This window comes from Capra hircus, chromosome 2 (genome assembly GCF_001704415.2).
Source record: "Capra hircus breed San Clemente chromosome 2, ASM170441v1, whole genome shotgun sequence".
NCBI classification, from domain to species: domain Eukaryota; kingdom Metazoa; phylum Chordata; class Mammalia; order Artiodactyla; family Bovidae; genus Capra; species Capra hircus.
This window is the reverse complement of record NC_030809.1, coordinates 130,866,999-130,892,927: the sequence shown is the minus strand read 5'-3', so window position 1 is coordinate 130,892,927 and position 25,929 is coordinate 130,866,999. Positions and strand designations below refer to the sequence as shown.

Genomic DNA, 25,929 nt, shown 5'->3' with positions numbered 1-25,929 from the left:
AGTTTCTGTAATATTTTAAAGGAAGAATGTCCTTCACCACTACTCTGATCTACTAACATGTAATGTTTTACTCTATAGTTGAAGAAGGCTGGTTAGGATGGTATTGCTATTTAGAAATTTTTTTTTTTTGACTATAGTAACCACTCTCTAAAAAAGTGTAACAGTAATACATAAAAAGGGTCCTACGAAGTTGCTTTTCTTTCAACACTATCACTATTTGAAACGAGAGGATCTACTCTGATACTTCGATGCTATCCATCTTTCTCCATTCAAGCATAAGCTGCAGGGAAGCAGGGTCTGTCCGACTTACCGCTACATTTTCAGTATCTAGAAGTGTGGCACACAGGAGATGTAAACAAATATTTGCTGAATGAGTGAATGACAGTCACTTGGAATTTTCTTCATGTGTGGATACAAATGAAGTAATTTTAAAAATGGCGAAAATACTCAAGAAGCAAAGCCTTTTACATCTAAAGAGTTTAAGAGAACAATTTCTAAAGTATATGCCACACAAAATATCTTCCGAGTCTATGGAACAACGTGAAGCCTGAGAGAAGATAGCATTTCTACAAGTCTCTCCCTTCTTATACTCTCTCCAAATCTCTATTTCTCATAGTATTTTAGACACAGTTACCACCTTCTCTGAGGGACCAAATGTTATAAATTTCAGACAAATCTGCTTATGTAGTCTTAAAAAAATACAGTTCTAGTCTTTTAAAAAACGATCAACATCTCCCATGGAATTCACTTCTTGAGGAAAAATGATCTATGCTATTCACATCTCCCATTCCTATCCACCCTCTATGAAATACATGTCGGTTACATGGGGCAGCTCTTGTTTAGGGCTGTGGTGCTAGGGAAGCCTACTGAGAGTCCCTTGGACTGCAAGCAGATCACAACAGGCCATCCTAAAGGAAATCAACCCTGAATATTCACTGGAAGGACGAATGCTGAAGCTGATGCCCCAACTCTTTGACCACCTGATGCAAAGAGCCGACTCACTGGAGAAGACCCTGATGCTGGGAAAGACTGAGGGCAGGGGGAGAAGGGGACGACAGAGGATGAGATGGTTGGATGGCATCACAGACTCGATGGACATGAGTTTGAGCAAGCTCCGGGAGATAGTGAAGGACAGGGAAGCCTGGCGCGCTGTAGTCCATGTGGGTCTCAACAGTCAGACACAACTTAGCAACTAAACAACAAGGTTAAAAAAAACTACAAATCAAATTTGCAGGCAGAATTCTTTCCTCTTTAGAAAAGGGGCCAGTTTAAAAATTTTGATAGAGAGCTATAATCGCATTTTGGGAAGTGCGCCGAGCAGCTGGCACTAGAGGTGTGGGCCCCTCTCAGGGTGTACCTTGTCCCTCAGCACTGTCTGGCGCCAAGCCGTTGGGGCTGTGCTCGTCTGAGCTCTGCCTGTACAGTCCTGCAGACAGTCTTCTTTCAGCATGCTGCAGTCTGTCATAGCCAGCTTGGGTGCAGAGGAACTCCATCTGCTTTGCCATCACCTTTTCAGGCTGCTAGTAAGTAAAGCGAAAATAAAATAACTAAAACATCCTAGATTTTTTAATGGTTTAAAGATGCCAATTTCAGACTCCAGCAAATATATTTAGTATTCATTAAAATTAGTTCACACTTCATGTGGTATACACGTTCCATAAATATGCACTGATGTCTATATCATCATGTTAAAACACAGAATGTTTGATTTTGTACAAAAAGAAAAAAAAGCTTTCTGCTCAATCCTACAAAGAGAATTCCATTCTAGCTCAAAAGCAGAATAACCTTAGCTTTGTTTTCCAAGGTACCAAGTCCTTTTAAAGATTTTTCTTTTAAAAAGAACCTCAGAGCAATAGCACCATCTGCTATAAACTGCTTCTAACACAGGGTGAAATCTTGGCATTTTAATTTTGGGACTTGGCACTACACAAACTCCGATATGATGACAGTATGTTTGGGGGAGAAAAGGTGTAAAACGGCTGTCTAGAAGAACAAGACAAACACACCTCCCACTAAAATTAAACAATGTGAATTATGCAGAAAAACCTCAGTGCCAAGGAGGATCTTCACCTTCACCATGGAATAAAACTGCAGTATTTTCCAACCACTCATCAAATGACATGTTTTAAAATACACAATTAGTTGGCTGACATATAAATTTATCTCTGCATGTGTTTTGTAAGTCCGTTCTCTATGCACTGTTCTAAATTACCTGTGTGAGATATTCAGAGCACCATATTTGTGATATTTTGCCAAGGAGGTAATAGTCCAAAGGCACAGATATGAATCACGGCCATGCTACACAGAAGATTCATACATAGGGGGCTCATACAAGGAATATGCTATATAAAATTAGTTACAATAATCCTGATTCACAATAGCAAAAATCAATAGGTGAAATATGCTAACACATAAAATTACTCATAAAATAGAATAAAAGCTTAGAGTATTTTTCTGAATCAAATAAACCAGATTAAAAGGAATCGTAACTTCTAATTCATTTATTACTAATTAATAAAATTTCAATAAGATTTCTGGAGGAGGAAAATTTATTTTTCACGCTCTTCACATGAAAACACAAAACTTGGCACCACTAAATCTGATCACAAGCAGATTCGTCATTAGAAGTGAGAAGATCAAGTAAGAATAAAACTTACAGTACCTACTAAAAGGCAGAAATGACTTTTAAAAATGTTAATTTCTGTGTACACAATAAAATTACTTAGTAGCAAAAGCACCTGAAAATACCTATTAAGTTTTTCACGATACATGAATTGAAATGATTCAACAGTGGCAACAATTTACTATTACTATTTTACTGAGAACTAGAATTGTTTTATTTCACAGCTGAAATACACACAGAGTCACCATGGCTGTTTTCCTGGTATCAAGTTGCTTCTTCTGAGTTTTCTTAAGTAGAGAATCTGTCTTACTTCCTACAAAACTAAAAAGAATAAACAAGTAGCAGATACTGGGTTCTGCTCACAAAGCAGACCAAACCTAGCTGATACTGCTATCTTGCTGACACAACTGTGGATCAGATGACACTGTAAAAACAACCAGGAATAAATTTAGTCTTTGGATGACACTGAATTTAAAACTGAAGCTAGCTGAAGGGGCCATTGAGTTTTTCACCCACCGAAGCTGTTATGAAGTGTTAACTCCTGGCTGACGTTACCTGTGAGCTAAGAGCAGTGAGCTCCTCACTCTTAGCTTTAGCCTGCTGGAAGAGTGTCTGCACAGAGTCCTGGAAATCTGGAAACCCATCCTGTGAGTCAAAGAATATGTACTTTTTACTTCAAAATAACCATATTATCAAAAACTCAGAAGATGAAGCAAAGAAATCCATCTTTTAAATCCTGATACCTGAATAATCAAGATTAAGATTTTAACATACAATACTTCATTTCAGTCTTTCATGGTGCACAGCTGCAACCTCAATAAAACATAGATGTTAAAAGATAAAAAAGTTTATACATTCACAGCGGTTTACACTGAAACACAGATTTTATGATCACTGCTAATAATAATTATATAACATTTCATCTGGTGGTTTGACTGTTTATTCATCATCTTCATATTGGACATTTAGATTATTTGCCTTATTTTTGGTTTTATGAAAAATACTGCAAAAATACTTTCATGGAAATAACATTTTCTATAGTTCAGATTATCTAATACGACAGATTACCAGAAGGAGAACTGGTACAAAAGGATGAACACTTTTATGTCCATCACAGATGTTCCTCAAGGGCCTTTACTGCTCCATTGTACCGTAAGCAAAGTATGACAGCTTTCCTCGCCAGTACTGGGTGTTGCTTTCTTAATTTTTGCCAATTTATATTTTTGTTTTGATAAGCCAAAACAATTTAACTTTACATATGGTAGCTATACTGAATATACACTTAGATTCTACTTTGTGACTTCTATTACTATACAATTCAAAAGACATTCTCTTTCGGAGATCTGAGAGGTATTCAACTCTACCCTCTAGTTTTCTAAAGCTTTATTCTATTGGTTCTTTCGTTTTTAAAATGTTAACTCTCTAACCTATCTGGAATTTATTTTGTTACACGTAATGTGGTAAAGATCCAAAGTAAACTTCCAACCCAGATTTCTGCGGAATTCTTCCAAGCTGACTTAACGTTTCTTTTACCATTTTACATGATGCACAATGAGGGGGGGAATCAGAAGGACCTCTACCTGTGTTCTGCCTCCACCACCACTTACTAGCTACACGCCACTGGATGAGTAACTTAGCCCTTCTGAACTTCAGTGTCTTCATATGGAGAATCAGGGTAAGAGAACCTATCTACCAGGGCTGTTGTGAGAGAAAGCAAATGAGATATTGCTTTAGCATACAATAACTACTGAATAAATGTATCAGTTGGTATTCTTATATATACTTGTTTATATCTATCTTATATTAAGTAGAGTGTACTTGGGCCACTCTACTCTTAGATAACATTTCAACTTATTTCCATTTTATACCATACATATATACATATTATATATATGCAAATCCATTTACTAATTTTATCAAATTTCTTTGCCTGTTTAGTGCTCCATATAAAATTTATAACTACAAACATCATGATAACATGGTTTTACTAACTCTACTATAAGAGATCCTCAAAGATATTGTCATTAACATCCAAAACATTTTTCTCCTTGTTTGATAAAGCTTTATGTTTGTAGCAAAGGGTGAATAATGAAAAACTATAATTGTTATATAATAACAGAGCAGAAAAAGATGTAATAATAAGATTATTTATACTATTTCAAGTATGAAATACTGATTCATACTTTCCCCATCAGGGTCTTTTCAAAAAATTATTTCTCTACTGTAAATCTCATGCTTTCAAATATTACATCTACTAAAATTCATTTCCTAATAATTATTATTAATTGCCCATTAAAAAATATTCAGAGACATGAAATAAAGTAATTTAGAGTCAAGAGAAAATAAATTTAACATCTTGAAATAGGCTTATGTAGCTCCATGGTGGGTTGATATACAATCAGTCTTTTCAAATTAAGAATAGCCACCTTTCTAGGCCTGAACAAGACCAAGGACTTCTAGGCTTGTACTGCCCAAGGACTTGGGCTTAAAGGAATGCATAGAATACAATCACTAACTGAACTAGAATGAATTTTATACAAGTGTATATAGTTTAAATGAAAAGTACACTTTTCTTAGTCGTTCCACTTTTCACCTGAGAATTTATTTAGACCTAAAACCCAGCTTTATCTTTGACAAATCCTCCTTTAAATTCGCAAGTTCAATGAGGTAAGCCAGCAGAAAATAACATCCGTAAGAGCAGCTATCATTTTTCAGGTGCCTACAATCAACCAGCTTCCTAACTATGTCCTGTGTTTTACTTGTATTGTCTCATTTTATCCCACAAACAGCCCTAGAGTTCCCTCATTTTATAGCTACAGACACTGGCTTCAAAGCCTATGTCAGAACCATAAAATCCTTGAGTTAAAACCTTTGTGAAACTAACAACAGTTACCAGAGGCATTTATTTCCTTTATTTTAGAAGACAGATACAAAAAAATTATATATTACTATGATTTATGTCAAAGAATGTCCTGCCTATGTTTTCCTCTTGGAGTTTTATAGCAGCTGGTCTTACATTGAGGTCTTTAATCCATTTTGAGCTCACTGTTGCCTATAATGTTAGAGAATATTCTAATTTCATTCTTTTACATGTAGGTATCCAGTTTTCCCAGCATGACTTATTAAAAAGACTGTCTTTTCTCCACCTTATAGTCTTGCCTCCTTCTTGCAGAATTGGCCATAGGTGTGCGGGTTTATTTCTGGGCTCCCTATCCTATTCCATTAATCTTTTTGTCTATTTTTGTGTGCTAATACCATACTGTTTTGATTACCGTAGCTTTGTAGTATGGAACTACCACATGACCCAGCAATTCCACTCCTGTGTATACATCCAAAAGAAACAACAACCCTCATTTGAAAAGATACATGCATCCCAATGTTCACAGCAACATTATTTACAACGGCCAAGACACAAGGAGCGACCTAAATGTCCATCAGCAGACGAATGCAAAGTTCACCTCACTGCTTCCAGGTTTCCCAGTTTTTAAATGAAGATTAAAAAACAGCTTAACTGCTCAACGGAAATTTGTGGGGATTAAATAAAATAATGCAAATGGTAGAGGTTTGGAAAATGCACATTGGCGGCGGTGAGGAGACACCCCTCGTCCAAGGTAAGGAGCAGCGGCTGCGCTTTGCTGGAGCAGCTGTGAAGAGATACCCCACGCCCAGGGCATGAGAAAACCCAATTAAGATGGTAGGTGTTGCAAGAGGGCATCAGAGGGCAGACACAATGAAACCATATTCACAGAAAACTAGTCAATCCAATCACAGCCTTGTCTAACTCAATGAAACTAAGCCATGCCCGCAGGGCAACCGAGAGCGGGTGGGTCATGGTGGAGAGGTCTGACAGAATGTGGTCCACTGGAGAAGGGAATGGCAAACCACTTCAGTATTCTTGTCTTGAGAACCCCATGAACAGTATGAAAAGGCAAAATGATAGGATGCTGAAAGAGGAACTCCCCAGGTCAGTAGGTGCCCAACATGCTGCTGGAGGTCAGTGGAGAAAGAATGAAGGGATGGAGACAAAGCCAGTGCTTTGCCCACCTCATGCGAAGAGCTGACTCATTGGGAAAGACCCTGATGCTGGGAGGGATGGGGGCAGGAGCAGAAGGGGACGACAGAGGATGAGATGGCTGGATGGCATCACAGACTCGATGGACGTGAGTCTGAGTGAACTCCGGGAGTTGGTGATGGACAGGGAGGCCTGGCGTGCTGCGATTCACGGGGTCGCAAAGAGTCGGACACGACTGAGCGACTGAACTGAACTGATAGAAACATATGGCTGCACCACTGTCCGGATTATTAACCCTGAGGATTCTGAAAAGCTGGGAGAACCTCAAACTCGACACGGGAAAAGTTTTTACAAAATGGACACTGCTCCATCATTAATAAAGAGAAAGGAAAGCATGCGATAAGCAGTAGATAACACAGGTCAGTGGTCTCTCTCAGCTGGGTTCCTGACTCACTCCAATTTTGTCCCAGTCTTTTGACAGTTCATCATGGATGAGAAAACCACTGGGCTGAGTGGCTTTCACTTCATGACATCTAAAGTAAGTTCAAGGTGCCCCAAAACATACAACTGAGAAATAAGAGTGAGAATGTGCCCAAGAAAACGGCCTCTTCGAATCGTGTTTGGTACAGGACTGTTCTTAGTGTGTTCTGAAGCTCTTCCCCAGGAACCAGCTGTGCCATGCTATGAGCAATTTGTCTTCCTGCCATGTTCGGCTGCCATCATTAATCACCGTGTTCCCTTACTGGAGAGACTCCGAGCCTGAGCACTGAGAAATTAAAAGATACAGGGTGGGGTGCTGCTCCTGGCCTAACTACTCTCATCTCATTGCTCTCCACCCCGATTCCTCTTCATCCTTTCCCACCAGATTCTAGCAACTCGCTTTAAAACCGCTGCTTAGCTATCTTTAAAAAGACTTGCTCCAACAGATGTTCTTGGTCTCACACGTGCATTTTCCCTTTTTCTACTCACACTTTCTGTATGAATAGCACATTGTAATGCTTCTGTTTTTCTGATCCAGAGGGGAAGAGTCTACATCATATTAGATCAGCTTTCCTTTCAACCAGCTTAGTAACAGCGGAGGTGGATACTCTGACCCTCCTCCCCCTCCTTCCTCACTCTCCCACCCCCACCCCACTGGGACTGCAAGCAGATGTTTCCTCTAAGTCCTTCTTTTTCAAGCCCCAATTCTCTGACTTTCTGGTCTCTATTAACACAGTTCATTTCTTTCATCCAGTTATCTCTGATTGCCTTGCACTTCCAGCCCACAGAGGATCGAGAAGCCTGTCACCTCTCGTCTCTTTGCCTAGTCTCCAGCAATTTCAGGGCGCAAAGAAAGCTGGCAGGCGAGACTGGACAGCAGCAGTCCATCCAGTCAGCTGCCATCACCGGGCTGAGACTGGCGCTTTCACGCATCCTCTCTCTCTTCTACGACAGTACTTATTACACGGGAGGAAATGACAGGGTTTGCTCATAGGATATGCTCCTGATTAAAAAAAACAGGTATCAACTGAATCCACTCATAACTGATGTTGTAACTGAGAGGAAGGCAAGACAGGGACTGTGGCTCTTGATTTTTCATCTCCTTTAACTTGCAATCAAGCCTTCTTAAATACGTTCTGTCACACAGTATAAAAAACTCAAACTAATTTTTCTTGATTTATTCTGCTAATCTTCCCAATGCACTGTTTTTCCTTCATTCTAAAACACGAGTATGTCAAATGGTGCTATCTTAAAAACACTTCGTAACTTACATTGTTAAATTTTCTACTGAAAATGCATGCCTTCCTTGAATTAGCGAATAACTGTCACTCTTCCCTCCTCTGCTGAGACTGCCGGTCGGTCATGCGCACGCTCTGCCATTCTTACCGTGCTAGCAGGAGGAAAGCATTTTTCTCACCTTGGGTGCTTTGTGAATGATCATGAGCACCCAGGAGAGTGGCGCTGCTTTGAAGTTTACAAGTCAGACTTAGATACGAAGGCCAGGCTCTGGCTACTAGACAGCAATGTGAAAAGGCAGGTAAGTTTCTGAGCCTTTCTGGGTTTCTCCTCGGCTGTGAGTGGAACTCATAAAGCCTTCTTACAGAGTAGACAAGGTTTGTGATGATCAATTTCAAATGCCTAGCAGGGACAGGCATGTAACAGATTCAATAAAATCTGTTATTTCCACAAATGACCCAGAGCTAGCTTCGAGGTCTCTGATGAAAAATAATAAATGTAATAATCCATCAGCATTTTAGCTGAAAGTGGATTCACAGAGGACGGTGATCTAGCCTCAACAGGAGAAATATTCCCAAACCTCACCAACTAACATATAGGACCAAAGAGGTTTTCCCCAGAGGCTGTATAATAAGTGACAGGCTACCCTAACAAGGCCTCCGGAAGTCAGCAGGCTTTTTTCTCCGTGACTATCTCATATATTCTAGGACTTATAAAGTTCCAAACGTCCACGTTTTTTAATGTCTTACATCCCCATAGGAAGGAACACTATTCAAGAATAAGAGATTATCCTGAGCACTTCACAACATGTATACTGGCACTCTACACCGACAATCGATAAACAGTTAACTGTTAGGGGGAACAACCATACAGATGTATATGAATGTATATTTTTATATAAAATATACTCTATATAATAGGAGAAAAATCAGACAAGGATTTTAACATTTTGTTCCATTCAACCCTTCACCAACAGATCAGAAGATATGCCAGCAACTACTGAGCCTGAATAAAGCACGAGTTTTTTTAGTGTATTCTTGTCCATTGAAAATGGCGCAAAAGAAAATGTTTCTCTCTTTCCTTTACATGTCTATTTTGAGTTACTTCTATTTCATCTATCAGATATTACGTTTCTTTTTGTTCTCTGATGTTACAGATCTTAAAAATGATCTTTTTAAGACTGAAAAAACTTAGCAACTTGGCATATATGCTCATTGGTTGCTGACAAAAATTTTAGAAAAATAAAGATGAAGAGAATCATTAATTTGAGCCTAGTAATTAGGAATCTTATACTACAATAAGCAAAGCTTATTTTTATAGAACTTTTTCTTAATAGAGAATTAATGAGCTAAGAATCACAAAACAATACTCTAATGAAATAAGTATACTCAAGTATACTCAGTATACTCAAAGAATTCTAAAATCTTTCTCATTTACTTATGATGTCCTTTGTGTCAGCCACATATTCTGGAAAAGCTGGTCTGACTGTTCTCTAAACACACAGAGTATTTTCTTACCTCTGTGTCTTTGCCCACGCTAGTCTTTCTTTGCAATGCCCCTCCACTTTCCACCTCACATCCCTATCTTCTGAAATCCTACCCTTCTTTTAAAATCCAGCTCAGACGGTATCTCCTCATTAAGCCTCCCCTCATCTCTTCTCATGCCAGAAATTCTCCCCCCACCCCAGAAGCCACAGAGAAGGTAGGCATAAAGAAAGCACTAACGCTTGGTGAAGCCTTCTTAGGGGAGTAGTGACCCTATACTGCCAATACTAACTACCTCAGTATCAGCTTCCGAAACCAAATGGACAGCTCCAGGACCTCAAATCTGACTTAGAGTACACAAGAGAATTTCAAATGCCTGGCAGGGACAGGAATATAACGCCATTTATGTCAGTACTGTATATTTTACAAAGCATCACACATTACACTATATACACGTGTAGGTATACATAGGCATAACACACATTTTGCATAAATCAGTGCTCTGCAATACGCAAGTTAAAAAAACTGAGCAGAAACAAGACAAAAAAATAAACCAACAAAAGTAAACAGCTGTCCTAAATTAAAAGCCAAAGTCCCTATTCATTTCTAAAGTCAAGAGTTTATTGCCTATAAGAACACTTGGGGTTTATTAGTCACTTGTCTGTTTAGGAAGGGTTAGAACAGTTATTCATAGAAAAAGGAAACAATGACTATATCTTAATTCTAAATCCACGACTGTGCAAATGGCTTTGGGAAGTCTAGTAAAGTAATTAACTAATCATATAGAACTGTAATTCAATCGGGGCTTCCCAGACGGCGCTAGTGGTAAAGAACCTGCCTGACAGCGCGTGTTCAATCCCTGGGTCGGGAGATCCCCTGGAGAAGGGCACGGCAACCCATTCCAGTATTTCTGCCTGGAGAATCCATAGACAGAGGAGCCTGGTGGGCTACAGTCCACAGGGCCGCAAAGAGTCAGACACAACTGAAGAGACTTAAAACGCACGCATAACTCAAATATCTCTAGTGAATATAAAGGACTGGAAGGGTTGCATCTAACTTCAACCTAACACCGTGAACTCCTAAAAAGAAATCCAAAACCCTGTAACTGGATATAGAAATAATGAGCTTACATTTCACATCAGGGCTATCGAGAGGGTCAGAAAGACTTATCAGTACAGCCTAACAAGAAAACACTATAGCTCCAACAGTCCATGAGATTCATGATCTCAGACTTCAGTCTTCACCAGTGACCTCTGAAGCCAGACAAAAGGAAACCGCGGCTTGAAAATGCGAGAACAGCCTGAGTCACAATGGTGTGGAGGGTCAATGGTGAGAAAGAGAGGCAGACATATTCTCTAATAACCCAGCAGCTGACTGATTACCTTTCCCGGCCACAGGGTGGGTTTTGTACCTTCCTGCCTCTAAATCCTCCAATGGCACGTGACCTTTAGTAGTTTTATCCGGTTTCCCTCCTAGAGGCAGAGTCACTAAGAGATAAATCCACAGGGATCCTCTCGCATTCATTATTTTGAGATGCCACAGGAGAAAATATTTCACCAGTTAGCTCTTTCAATGGCCTTAGGGTCATTTCAGTGAGTTTTTTGAGTACTAGACATGAGGTTTAACCCATCTTAAACGTTACTTCAGAGTTAACACTGAAGTAGATTACAAACATAAGCAAAATTTTTTAAAAGGTGCTCATTTTGGACAACACTTCTCTTCTGTGAGAACCACTATGTACGGCTAAAGCTTCTAGAACGCAAAGATATTTACTCACGGCCATTCCTGACTTCATTGGACAGACTTTAAGTCCTACTAAGCACAAGGCACTATCCTAAACTAAGGAAAAGTAGTGGGCAGGCAGATTAAGAGCTCTATTTGCACCTAGTGGGGCAGACCAGTAACAGATTAGAAACACGTGCGTAACAGTTTCAGAAACGGGTAAGTGCTGTGAGCACAAGCCACGCCAGGACAAAGAGCCCAGATGTGATGATGGGGCAACAGTGCCTCTTTAGAGAGGGAAGCAGGGAACTCCCAGGAAGCTCTCGGCTACAAGCTGAAGCCACGTGAAGATTGAGAGAGACCCAGGGAGAGGCGACAGCCAGCCAGCGCTGAGGCATGAATGAGTCTGGCGTGTTCCAGGAACAGGAGGTCGGTCAGTGGGGCTGGGGCACAGTAAGGATGGGGGAGTGTGGAAGCAGATGAGGTTAGAGAGCCGGGTCAGAGTCAGCTCGTGCAGGGTCTTCGGTGCCTCAGGAAAAAGTGCAGATTTTATTCTAGGCACAGCAGACAGCCACTAGAAAGACTTAAGCAAGAAAAGGGATGCATGTTTTTAAAAGATTAACTCTGGCTTTGGTATAAATGAAAGATTATTGCAGGCAATCAGATGGTTAGCAAGAACAATCTGATTATAGAAATTTAGGGTAAACACAGCTTGTTTTCCTTAACAAGAAATTAAATAATGAATGACCAAGAGTAATGACCTCTCTCCCTTGTCCAGGAGAAAAAGGACCTGCCTGCTCTGCTTCAGATGGGCCTTTAGAAAAGTATCAATCCAAATTAAGGAGTAGTCATTCTGAAACTAGTTCTGAGAGCTCTAAGAAAAACATATTTTTCTTACTCAACTCACCTTACTATTCACAGGTCTAAAATCAGAAAGACAGCCTCAGCAGTGATACCCTAAAAGAGGCTTTTAATTACAGTGAAGTTTTCATAACTTACAGCTACTAAAGTATCACTTCTCTCAGATACTTAATATAAAGAAATTAAACTTTAGCTTCTTTGAGTCTACTTGATGACTAATGATATAAATAAAATTATAAAAGGAACTGTTTCACCAGTAAAGACTTTTAAATGTGTAAGAAACACCTATTTACAAATCAACCTTTGATAAACTGACTGGGCACCAAGCTCATCACTGTTGTTGCCTTCTAGGAATTTTCTGAGTATCCTAGTTCAAATTACTAAGGATATTTCAAAGTGACCAAATTCTGTATCATTTTTCAGATTACACAATTCACATTTTCTCACTAGCTGGAGGGACCATTCTTTCTTTTTCAGTTGACCTAGTAAGCAAACACTATTAGCGTAAGAAAAGATAACACATAATCATACCTCTACTTTAATTCTCTTCGGGGATAATTCATCTCTCTCTCCACATTTTGACCTGAGGGGAATGAGGGAGAGAGAAAAATTTGAGAAGGTGATAAATTTTTTCTAAAGGCATCTAAATCTATAAACTTCCACCAAAACAAATAACTCTGGAACCCTGCCACCAGAAATAAGACATTCATAATGAACATTAAGTAATGAAAAAGGGACTTTTCATCATTTCTAAGTTAACAATGGGGAAACAGACAAACACAAGCACATGATACACTTTAAAAGGCCACTACCTAAGAATGCCTAACACAGAAAACACCCAGTATTAATGAGGACCACAAAATGAAAGAGGGAAAAAATCGAGGACCGTGCTCTATGCGATCCTTCATGGGCCAGTACAGCTTAGAATAAAATGACAGCGATGACCACTTAAGATGAATGCTTAAGGCTACATGAGCGTAAAGCCCATTCCGTCTACCTATCAAAACTATACCTGCATCTTCCGTTGATCTTCAGGTATCCCTCTGCTGGGAAGCTATCCCACAGAAGCACATACACAGACATCAGATATAACTGCCAATTCAACTATGGCAAGTCACACATTTTTAAGTTATACCTCAACACAAAAGATGTTAAAATGTGGAAAAACACATCTCAGCATCAACAAAATATGTATGAGGTTACTGTGGTATTACTTATAATGACAAAGGACTAGACAACTCATGTGTCCATCAAGGGACTAGTTAAATGAATCACGGTAGAGCCACATACTGCAGTTTCCTGCAGCTGTTAAAAAACAGACCAACAAAAAAAGTGACAAAGATGTACCTGTACTAATACAGCAAGGTCTCTAACACATGGTAAACTGAGAATGAAACACAACATAATGTAGACACATGCTACTTCTTGTTTTTTCCAAAATAAAAAGAAAAGGTGTAAGTGAGAAATACATGCACACAGACAAACACTAGACGGATGAAAAGGACTAATAAAAACTACTAACAGTGAGAAGAGGAACAGAGTAACAAGACAGAAACGAGAGCGCAACTTTTGGCATTAGCTTTTCACTTAGTTTCAGCTTACAATGTCAAAGTCTTATGCATTTTAAAATGATTTAACTTAAAATACACAAATGTAAATAAATACTATAAAAAATAAAAACTGTTGAAACCAGTGGCTTCTGGGTTTTAGTATTCAGAAGGAAGGGGGAGCAGGGTAATTGCTTGGTAATAAGCCTTGTGTACTATAAGACTTCATATATCACGTACATGTACTACTTTGATTAAAGAAATTTATGTAAATGTCAGAAAAAAATTTTTGTATAATACAGTGAAGAAAACGTCACAAAAATCAGCTCTTGAACATTCAACTCAAAAGAAAAAAATCTTGTAAATAATTCTCCAGTGTTGCTGTATATTCTTATCCTGATCGTTTATTCTGCACTACTTTACTTGTTGCTGATTTCTTAAGTATGTGGGCTCTTGACAGAACAGACGACAAAGCCACTATGAGTTAGGGAAAATAATGGTGATGAAAGCAAGTGCCTGTCTGGGTGGCTTTCAAGTTTGAACACGCACAAGAATCATAGCAGCTACTTGTGAAAGTTTGGACTCTAAGGTTCCATCCCCAGAGGATGTGATTTATTAGAGCTGGGAACGGCGCTCAAGATATGGTCTTTTCAACATACACTCAGTCATGCCAATTCATCTCCTCACAGAAGCAGTGGCAAGCACAGCTGATAGTGCACTGGAAATCAGGGTCCATATAAAGCCAAGTGAACAAAATCAAAATGTTCCTCTATCTATAGACAATGCTTAGGTTTTAAGTGAGAATAAGATGAAGAATATATTATGTGTATGTTTACGTTAAATTTTAAAATCACCACTGCTTTTCAACATGAGGTTTTTTATTTCAAACACATATTCCATACTTCACTTACTAGTCACCTAGTATTTTCCAATTTTCCTTTGCTTACTGGGTAATGAAGTCTTTCTCTCTTTAGCTAATCTCATCAGATGGCAAAGTGAAGTTGCTCAGTGGTGTCCAACTCTTTGTGACCACATGGAACTGTAGCCTGCCAGGCTCCTCTGTCCATGGGATTTTCCAGGCAAGAATACTGGAGTGGGTTGGCCACTTCCTTCTCCAGGGGAATCTTCCCAACTCAGCGATCCAACCCAGGTCCCCCGCATTGCAGGCAGACTCTTTACCGTCTGAGCCACCAAGGAAGCCCCTCAGACTGGCAAACACTTTGCGAAAGAAAACACATTCCTTTAAAAAGAGTTCAAAAAGTGCATGTAGTTTGTATAGTATACAAATAAGTCTATAAACGCTGCTTAACTAAACCCTTTCATCACACTCAAAAGCAAAGGATCTAGGTGAGAGAAGAATGTTGAGAACCACTACCAGACCAAGGCTACAGTGCTAGGGAACCATCTTTCAAAAGACAATAAAAGAGGATTATACAAATTAGCAAAAACCACTCCAGCAACAATGTTTTGAAAATTCACTTCACTGTTGATAGAATTATTTAATTACACTTCTACTTTTCTTAAATATATTCTATCAATGGATTGTGTTTCAAGCTCTACTTTATCAAACTGCAAAAATACTGTCAGGTAAACACTTACTTGGTGGTTCTGTAAGTATATTTATAGGTGACTTCTCGAGAAATCTGCCTGGCCAGGGCGAAAAGTTCATCTCTTCTTGTCAGCAGGGCATTATCCTTTACACAGAGCTGAGCAGCTGCTTCATTAACGGTGAGCTGCATTTCAAGAGTTTCAAAAGTTATAAGCATTTTTATTTCGTCAATATAGAAAATGTTTCACTTAAGTATATAAACATGTCACATCATTATGTAGTTAAATCATAATTTATGAAAATCAGAATAGCCTTTACTCCTAATTACTCTTATTGCCTAATTTCAGAAGAAAATCAAGTCACCTACACCTCTCAGAACTCAAACTAATCAACAGTCATCTTGGTTTTATTTATTTATATGCTTTATTTTTAAGTATAAGAATTCATGGAAAATAAGCAAAATAAAAAGCTTAAAAATGTTCTGCATCTTTTTTTGTTTATGAGAAACCAAGGGATCTGATTATATGATGATAATATTTCCTTAACTAAAACAAAATATATCTCAAAAATACATAAGCAGTTCATGCAGCTGAACACCAGAAAAATAAACAACCCAATCAAAAAGTGAGCCAAAGAACTAAACAGACATTTCTCCAAAGAAGACATACAGATGGCTAACAAACACATGAAAAGATGCTCAACATCACTCATTATCAGAGAAATGCAAATCAAAACCACAGTGAGGTACCATCTCACACCAGTCAGAATGGCTGCTATCAAACAGTCTACAAACAAACGCTAGAGAGGGTGCAGAGAAAAGGGAACCCTCTTATACTGTCCGCGGAAATGCAAACTAGTACAGCCAACATGGAGAACAGGGAGATTCCTAAAAAACTGGAAATGGAACTGCCTTATGACCCAGCAATCCCACTGCTGGGCATACACACCGAGGAAACCAGAATTGAAAGAGACACATGTACCCCAATGTTCATCGCAGCACTGTTTATAATAGCCAGGACATGGATGCAACCTAGATGTCCATCAGCAGATGAATGGAAAAGAAAGCTGCGGTACATATACACAATGGAGTTATTACTCAGCTATTAAAAAGAATGCATTCGAATCAGTTCTAATGAGGTGGATGAAACTGGAGCCTATTATACAGAGTGAAGTAAGTCAGAAATAAAGACACCAATACAGTATATTAATGTACATATATGGAATTTAGACAGCAAAAGAGACACCGATACAAAGAACAGACTTTTGGACTCTGAGGGAGAAGGCGAGGGTGGGATGATTTGAGAGAACAGCACTGAAACATAGATATTACCATTTGCGAAACAGATTGCCAGTCCAGGTTCGATGCATGAAACAGGGCACTCAAAGCCGGTGCACTGCGATGACCCAGAGGGAAGGGATGGGCAGGGAGGTGGGAGGGGGGTTTGGGACGGCGGGACATATGTACACCTGCGGCTGATTCATGTCAATGTATGGCAAAAACCTCCACAATATTGTAAAGTAATTAGCCTCCCATTAAATTAATTTACAAAATTAAATATACATCGTCTGATAGATATTTTTAAATGTGAACTGACATGAAAATTCGTAGGAAGGAATAAAAGTTAAATGATATTCATTAAATATGTATAAAATCACTTAGTAAAAGATAATAGTGTTATCACACATGAGGGCTAAAAAGGAAAAACAAGGTCTCTAAGATTCACATTGCTGTTGTTCAGTTACTAAGCTGTGTCTGACTCTGCAACCCCATGACGTGCAGCACACCACGCTCCCTTGTCTTTCACTATCTCCTCGAGCTGGTTCAAAGTCATGTCCACTGAGGTCAGTGATGCCATCCAACCATCTCATCCGCTGTCACCCCCTTCTCCGCTTGCCCTCAATCTTTCCCAGTATACGGGTCTTTTCCAACGAGTCGACTCTCTGCATAAGGTGGCCAAAGTGTTAGAGGTTCAGCATCAGTTCTTTCAGTGAATATACAGGGTTGAGTTCCTTTAGGATTGACTGGTTTGATCTCTTTGCTGTCTAAGGGACTCTGAAGAGTCTTCTCTAGCACCACAGTTCGAAAGCATCAATTCTTCTTTACGGTCCAGCTCTTACATCCGTACATGACTACTGGAAAAACCATAGCTTTAACTATATGGACCATTGTTGGCAAAGTGATGTCTCTGTTTTTTAATACACTGTATAGGTTTGTCATAGCTTTTCTTCCAAGGAGCAAATGTGTTTTAATTTCATGTAATTCCACTCTTTTATCTAAGTGTTAAATATTGCCACTATAGAGTTGCTCATTGACCAAACACCAGTTCTAAAAATTTAAATATCAAATGTTATCCTAAACTCCAAGTCTATAATTTGCTTAATAGACTAGAAAATGTTTTTCATATAATTTTGTCAATTTAAATAGATGTAAGAAACTGCCAAGGGGTATATCAGACTTTTTTTAAAAAAAGCAAGAAACCCATTCCAGGCATGATTGACGGCAAATTGACGGGATTTGAAGGCAGAGAGGCGTAGGAGTCGTCTGCTTTATCACTTACCAGCTGTGTAATTTTGGACATGTGAAAACGTCTCAGAGCCTCAGTTTTCTCTGAGGCAAAACAGGATAATATCACTACCTCCAAGGACTCTAACAAGAAGTGAGAAGACACACTTGCCACAAAGTTGTTTTAATATCAATTCTCATTTTCCTCTGATAAGGAATCAGGCACTCTTCCTCCCTACCCAGACATCCCACTTTATTCACAATAGTTTTTTTTAAGTTTTGAAAATACAGAGAAGCAAAAGAAAACAAATGTAACATGCATTCCATCCAGGATGACTATTAATATTTTTATGCATATTATCCCAGTATTCCTCTGTGTACATACATGTGAATATAGGTGTGTAACCTTCTTCCCTTCACTTAACATACACTGTTTTTCTTTTATATGTTAAGGCAGAGACTTGGCTTGTAAGTCTCTGGCATGGGTTGTGAGCTTAATAAATACTGACTGACTAATGAATGTATTTAAGTATTCTTCACATTTTAATTTTTACTACCTAGACACACAAATCACTGAAGTTGGTGACTGCAGCCATGAAATTAAAAGAGGCTTACTCCTTGGAAGGAAAGTTATAACCAACCTAGACAGCACATTAAAAAGCAGAGATATTACTTTGCCAACAAAGGTTTGTATAGTTAAAGCTACGGTTTTTCCAGCAGTCGTGTATGGATGTGAGAGTTGGGCCATAAAGAAAGCTGAGCACCGAGGAATTGATGCTTTTGAACTGTGGTGTTGGAGAAGACTCCTGAGAGTCCCCTGGACTGCAAGGAGATCCAACCAGTTCATCCTTGAGGAAATCAGCCCAGAATATTCATTGGAAGGACTGATGCTGAAGCTGAAATTCCAATACTTTGGCCACCGGATGTGAAGAACTGACTCATTTGAAAAGACCCTGATGCTGGGAAAGACTGAAGGCAGGAGGAGAAGGGGATGACACAGGATGAGATGGTTGGATGGTATCACCAACTCAATGGACATGAGTTTGAGTAAGCTCCTGGAGTTGACGACGGACAGGGAAGCCTGGTGTGCTGCAATCCATGGGGTCACAAGGAGTCAGACATGACTGAGTGACTGAACCGAACTGAATGCTTCTAATATGGCTACTAGCAATTAAGGCCAGGTTTCTTATTTTAAACCCATGCTGAATATAAAAGTATAATAGGAAGAAATTATTTTCAGCCTTCTCCCTCCCCTCCTAAAGAATCATCAGTAGATCAATTTCTTCCCGAAGTGTTTTTGATAAGCACAATGTTACAGGAGCAAAAAGTAAAATATACTTCAAAGAATAATTTCCTAAAAAAATTAACTTCAATTGCAGCTTAGTGGTAGCTACAATGACTTTTAAATATCCTTTCAGAGTTGCTTATTACGTAGCTGGTTCTTTTCTGTGCTCATAAACCTAAGTAAGTATGGAGAAATTCTGATTGTCGGTAAGATATTTTAATTGACAACATCTCAGAGGTACCAGCTCATGCACAACCATAGATAATAACTTTTCAACATAAATTTAAAACAGTGCTCTAGTATTCCTTCCATCATCCTACCAGAAACCAAGAAAAGCAAACAGAATGCAATCTGTGTAACTGAATTCAGGCTCTAACAGACCGGAAAACCTTACTGAACTCCCCAGGCCCTCAGAGAGCCTTCTGGCAGAAAAACTGAGGCTAGAGAAATAACCATAATATGAAGCCAATTCATCAGGCTTTCCCCTCAAAAATGTATTTTCTGTAAGTATCTTCTAGATTTCATAATCCTAAGTCGCTAATAATTAAATCAGTAAGTTATGATGTATTTTAAAAAGAAAAACTCTCCGAAACCAGTAGTTAGTCACCGCAGCACCAAGCTCGGTTTTTAAAAGTTCTGAGTTTCTACTTTTGTTAAAAGTATAAAATAAGATAGTCTCCTTCACTGGTTTCCTTACTTCCTCCACTTCCTCCTTTCACAGCTAAAAATACCAAAACTCCATTCACATCTCTGTGAAAAGATTTCTTAAAGTTAGCCTTCTATTACTTATAACTAGATTTTAAAACTGTCTTTGCTGGGAGTATTTAAAATGATAATCTTTGACAATCAAATGAGTGTGACTTTCAATTAAGCTTCACGTAAGTGTTAGCACAGAACTACAACATAAAGGCTATGTAACAGGGAGGCTCAGAGGACAATCAAGGCTTCCACTTCAAGCACAGGGAGGGCTATGTACGGTGCCTGGCCCTTCTCACACTTCTCACAGGAAAAATGTTGACTAAAATAGAAAGAAAAAATATCTTTACATTAATAAGCCAGCAAGACAGTAAGAACTCCTGAAGCCAAAATGAATGAAGACAGTATCTCAACAGACTCACTTGAGGACAGATGCTAAACCAGATGAACTTAAGCTTCAATCTTCACAGCCTTGTTAGGCTGGTGAGTATGTGGAGAGAGTGAGAGAAAAACGCCAGAATCCATCAAAGGAGAGGCTGAAGAGTCAAAGACCTTTCCTCCATAAAGGTGAAAATAATACGAAAGTACTACAGCGAAATGTAAGACAGAACAAGAAAGATATCTGTTCACGGTCCCCTCCTGCCCACCGGGAAATGCCAGGAGAATTACCTGTCTTGAACCTTATTGCTAACTGGGAGAGAATTTCATAAACCCAAATCAGCTCTTCACATGGATTTTCAGCCCTAATTCACACTATCAGCCTGAGAATTTACTTTCATGGGGCTCCAGAGTTGTAGTGTGTGAAGTACAGATGCCTGGTAGAAGCAAAAACAAAAAACCTCTAGGCGAGTCCATTTTCCTAGCTCTCAAAACATTCCCACAGTTTCAAGAAATGTGAGCTCATAGATAGAAATCATTAAACAGTCAAAGAAGGAGTCAAAAGTAAAAACCAGCAGAAACAGACCCTCAAGGACTTCATTTAAAGAGATAAAAGGAGTTGAAAATATGACTAAAAGAGTAATATAGTAAAAATGACCAAGAAAAACTGAGAAGTCAGAAGGAGAGAAGAATTAAGGAGGAAGAAGAATTGGGGCATAGGAAAAAAAAGACTTCTAAAGCAGACAACAGTCACCTAACCACTGGCTTCTAAACACAATGAAAGCCAAAAGGCCAGGGAAATGATACTTTTGATTACGAACAGAAAGTAAATGACAATATAGAATTTGATACCCAAAATAAGTAGCAATTAAGAATGAAGGCAAAGCTAGTGGTGGAGGTGATGCAATTCCAAATCCTAGAAGATGATGCTGTTAAAGAGCTGCATTCAATATGCCAGCAAATTTGGAAAACTCAGCAGTGGCCACAGGACTGGTTAGTTTTCATTCCAATCCCAAAGAAAGGCAATGCCAAAGAAGTCAAACTACTGTACAACTGTGCTCATCTCACACGCTAGTAAGGTAATGCTCAAAATCCCTCAAGCCAGGCTTTAGCAGTATGTGAAACGAAAACTTCCAGATGTACAAAACTTCCAGATTTAGAAAAGGCAGCAGAACCACAGATCAAATTGGCAGCATCTGCTGGATCACAGAAAAAGCAAGGGAATTACAGAAAAACATCTTCTGCTTCACTGACTATGCTTAAAGCCTTTGACTGTGTGGATCACAACAAACTGTGGAATATTCTTAAAGAGATGCAAATACCAGACCACTTTATCTGTCTCCTGAGAAATCTGTATGCAGGTCAAGAAGCAACAGTTAGAATTAGACATGGAACAACAGACTGATTCAAAATTGGCAAAGGAGTGCATTGAGGCTGTATATTGTCACCCTGCTTATTTAACTTATGTGCAGAGTACATCATGAGAAATGCCTGGCGAGATGAAGCACAAGCTGGAATCAAGATTGCCGGGAGAAGTATCAATAACCTCAGATATGCAGGTGACAACACCCTTATGGCAGAAAGTGAAGAACTAAAGAGCCTCTTGATGAAAGAAGAGTGTGAAAAAGCTGATATAAAACTCAACATTCAGAAAACTAAGATCATGGTATCCAGTCCCATCACTTCATGGCAAATAGATGGGGAAACAGTGGAAACAGTGACAGACTTTATTTCTTGGGCTCCAAAATCACTGCAGATGGTGACTCCAGCCATGAAATTAAAAGACACTTCCTCCTTGGAAGGAAAGCTATGACTATCCTAGACAGCATATTAAAAAGCAGGGATATTACTTTGCCAACAAAGGTCTGTTTAGTCAAAGTTATGGTTTTTCCAGCGGTCATGTACAGATGTGAGAGTTGGACTATAAAGAAAGCTGAGCACAGAAGAATTGATGCTTTTGAACTGTGGTGTTGGAGAACTCTTGAGAGTCCTGCAAGGAGATCAAACCAGTCCACCCTAAAGGAAATCAGTCCGGAATATTCATTGGAAGGACTGATGCTGAAGCTGAAACTCCCAATATTTTGGCCACCTGCTGCGAAGAACTGACTCACTGGAAAAGACCCTGATGCTGGGAGAGACTGAAGGCAGGAGGAGAAGGGGATGACACAGAATGAGGTAGTTGGAGGGCATCACTGACTCTATGGACATGAGTTTGAGTAAGCTCCAGAAGTTGGTGATGGACAGGGAAGCCTGGCGTGCTGCAATGAATGAGGTAGCAAAGAGATGGATGTGACTGAGAGATTGAACTGAACTGAACTCAGAAAAGCTTTTGTATACATATATAAAAATATGTACAACAAATATATTTTAGAAAACTTACGCATTTTTTTCCTAACTAAAAAATTACAACATTTTGGTTCTACCTGTTTGACTCAGCATGAACAGAACGCTAGATTTCTAATTAAAAAATAGATTTGCAACAAAGGTCTACTGTATAGCTTAGGGAACTACAGTCAGTATCTTGTAATAACTTACCATGGAAAAAATTTCAAAAATAATGTATCTGTATTTGTATAACCAAATCACCTTGCACTGTACCCGAATCACTGTAAGTCAACTATACTTTAATAAAAAGTATATATATTTAAAAAATCAAGATGCACAGTCTGGAAATGAGGCGGATAATTTGTAATAAGAAAATACTCTTGAAAATATGCTGCCTCAGATGTATACCCATCAATATCTCAGTACTAATATAACCAATATCCTCCTCTTCTACCCAAACTTACTGCCACATTTCAAGCGAGATTTATCTGTTGTCAACCCAAGAAAATAAACTGCTTTACAATTTAAAAAAAAAAAAACCGCTTTCTCCTTGGAAGGAAAGCTATGACAAACCTAGATGGTGCATTAAAAAGCCAAGAAATCACTTTGCTAACAAAGGTCTGTGTAGTTAAAGCTATAGCTTTTCCAGTACAGATATGAGAATCGGACCGTAAAGAAGGCTGAGCACCGAACAACTGATGTGTTCAAACTGTGGTGCTGGAGAAGACTCTTGAGAGTCTCTTGGACAGCAAGGAGATCAAACCAGTCAATCCTAATGGAAATCAACCCTGAATATTCATTGGAAGGATTGACACTAAAGCTGAAGCTCCAATAGTCTGGCCACCTGATGCAAAGAGCTGACTCACTGGAAAAGATTCCGATGCTGGGAAAGAATGAGGGAAGGAGGAGAAGGGGCAACAGGGGATGAAGTGGCTGGAGGGAATCACTGACTCGGCGGATATGAGTTTGAGCGAATTCCAGGAGATAGTAATAGAAAGGGAAGCCTGGCATGCTGCATTGCACGGGGTCGCAAAGAGCTGAACACAACTTAGCAGCAGAGCAACAGTAACGACAACGAGGGCAGAATGAAGCTATTTCCCAGTAGGGTGGGGAAGGAGACAGTTTGCCTACGGTAGGCCTTCATTAAGAAAATTCTAGATAATGCACTTCAAGTTGAAGGACACTAGTTCCAGATGGTAAATGTGAGATATGAAAAAGGGGAAGGGAAGAAATACAAAATAAAGGAAATAAATGCAAAACATCAGTCACTGTAGTAAATTTAAATGGACCAAATGTTTGCATTAAAAGACAAAGAATGGAAGACAGGATTTCTAAAAAACCCAACTATCAGTATTTACAAGAGATATATCGAAAACATAGATTCAGAAAAACCAAAAGGATGGAAAAAAGAAGTAACAAGCAATTAGTAACAGAAAGCACATGTATTAACATCAACACAAAAAATTTTTTAAAATGCATTATTAAAAAAATCAGTAAGGCCACTACATAATTCAAAAAGAAATAGGCAAATTCACAATCAAAGTAGGTGATTTTAACACACGACTTAGTTACTAATAGAGCAAGCTGACAAAATAATAAAAAATTCAGTCCACAGAAGGTCTGAATAAGAGACCTAAAAAGCTTGTTAAAACAAACACACACAGAACACTCTAACAACTGCAGAAGCACATTTAAAACACTGACCACATACTGGGCCATAACTAACATCTCTACATATTTTAAAGGGCGGCTGCTGCCGCTGCCAAGTCGCTTCAGTCGTGTCCGACTCTGTGCGACCCCACAGACAGCAGCCCGCCAGGGTCCCCCGTCCCTGGGATTCTCCAGGCAAGAACACTGGAGTGGGTTGCCATTTCCTTCTCCAATGCATGAAAGTGAAAAGTAAAAGTGAAGTTGCTCAGTCATGTCCGACTTTTTGCGAACCCATGGACTGCAGCCTAGCAGGCTCCTCTGTCCATGGGATATTCCAGGCAAGAGTACTGGAGTGGGGTGCCATATCATGCAAATCATGTTCTCTGATCACAATGTAATTCAGTTAGAAATCATTAGGAAAAAGAACTAAGGGAAAACCTCTCATATTAGGAAATGAAAAAAAAAAAAACCTTCTTAACAATTTGTGAACAGAAAGCATAAATAAAAAAGAAATAATCAGAATTGAAACCTTTGGGAATAATGCTAATTCAACACACAGTGAGAATTCATGGCTTTAATTGCTTACATTATAAAAGAACAGCTGAATATTAATGAACTCAGGATAAAATATAAGTTAGAACAATAAACTATACGAAAGCAGATGTAAACAAACACAACGTAACTACAAAGATCAATTAAGCCAAAAGTGCTTCCTAATAAAGAAGTGGGAAAGCTTTTCTGTAAAAGGTCAGACAGTAATATTTTAGGCTTTACAGACCAGTCTGTGTTACAACAACCCAACCCTACACTGTAGCTCAAAAGCAGCCACAGATAATGCATAAACAGAAAGGCATGTCTGTATTCCAAAGAAAGTTTATCTTCAAAATTAGGAAGTGGGCAAAATTTTGCCCACAGGCTTCGGTCTGCAGATCCCTGAAAAGATTAATATAACTGACAAACCTCTGGCAAGACTGATGAGGGGGAAAGAGACAAAGGTACAAACAATATTAGGTTTTAAAAACTATAAACTATCCCAGTAAGTTTGAACACTTAGTCGAAATGGACAAATTCTCAGAAAAAATGTGATTTATCTAAAGTGACTTAAGAAGTAACACTAACCTAAGAGCCCTATAATCTACTTTTTAAAATGATCAAAAGGAAATATCCAGCATTTCTTTCAAGTATGAGATGTTGAAATTGCTCCACTCAAGCTGAGAGTTCGGAACAAAGCATTATAACTACTAGTAGTATGTTCAGGCGGAGAAGGCAATGGGCACCCCACTCCAGTACTCCTGCCTGGAAAATCCCATGGACGGAGGAGCCTGGCGGGCTGCAGTCCATGGGGTCGCTAAGAGTCAGACACGACTGCGCAACTTCACTTTTTCTTTTCACTTTCATGCATTGGAGAAGGAAATGGCAACCCACTCCAGGGTTCTTGCCTGGAGAATCCCAGGGACAGGGGAGCCTGGTGGGCTGCCGTCTATCCACGACTGAAGCAGCTTAGTAGCAGCAGTATGTTCAGGTCTACCAGGTTCCCTGATCTGACGATCCCCCTCTCTCAAAACTAAAACTGCTGGG

At 39.1% G+C, this 25,929-nt stretch overlaps 1 protein-coding gene across 2 annotated transcripts in view; it reads right to left on the bottom strand.

The window, feature by feature from the left end:
* Positions 1-25,929, bottom strand: part of NAB1 (NGFI-A binding protein 1) — a 51,672-nt gene that overhangs the window by 7,460 nt on the left and 18,283 nt on the right. The window contains exons 3-6 of one of the 2 annotated variants that reach the window (XM_013967703.2): positions 15,565-15,698; positions 12,950-13,001; positions 3,179-3,268; positions 1,358-1,520 (exon numbers count right to left, since the gene is read on the bottom strand). In XM_013967703.2, the coding sequence (XP_013823157.2) occupies positions 1,358-1,520; positions 3,179-3,268; positions 12,950-13,001; positions 15,565-15,698 (439 nt within the window). The remainder of the gene's footprint in view (positions 1-1,357; positions 1,521-3,178; positions 3,269-12,949; positions 13,002-15,564; positions 15,699-25,929) is intronic. The other variant, XM_013967707.2, reaches the window with a different exon arrangement.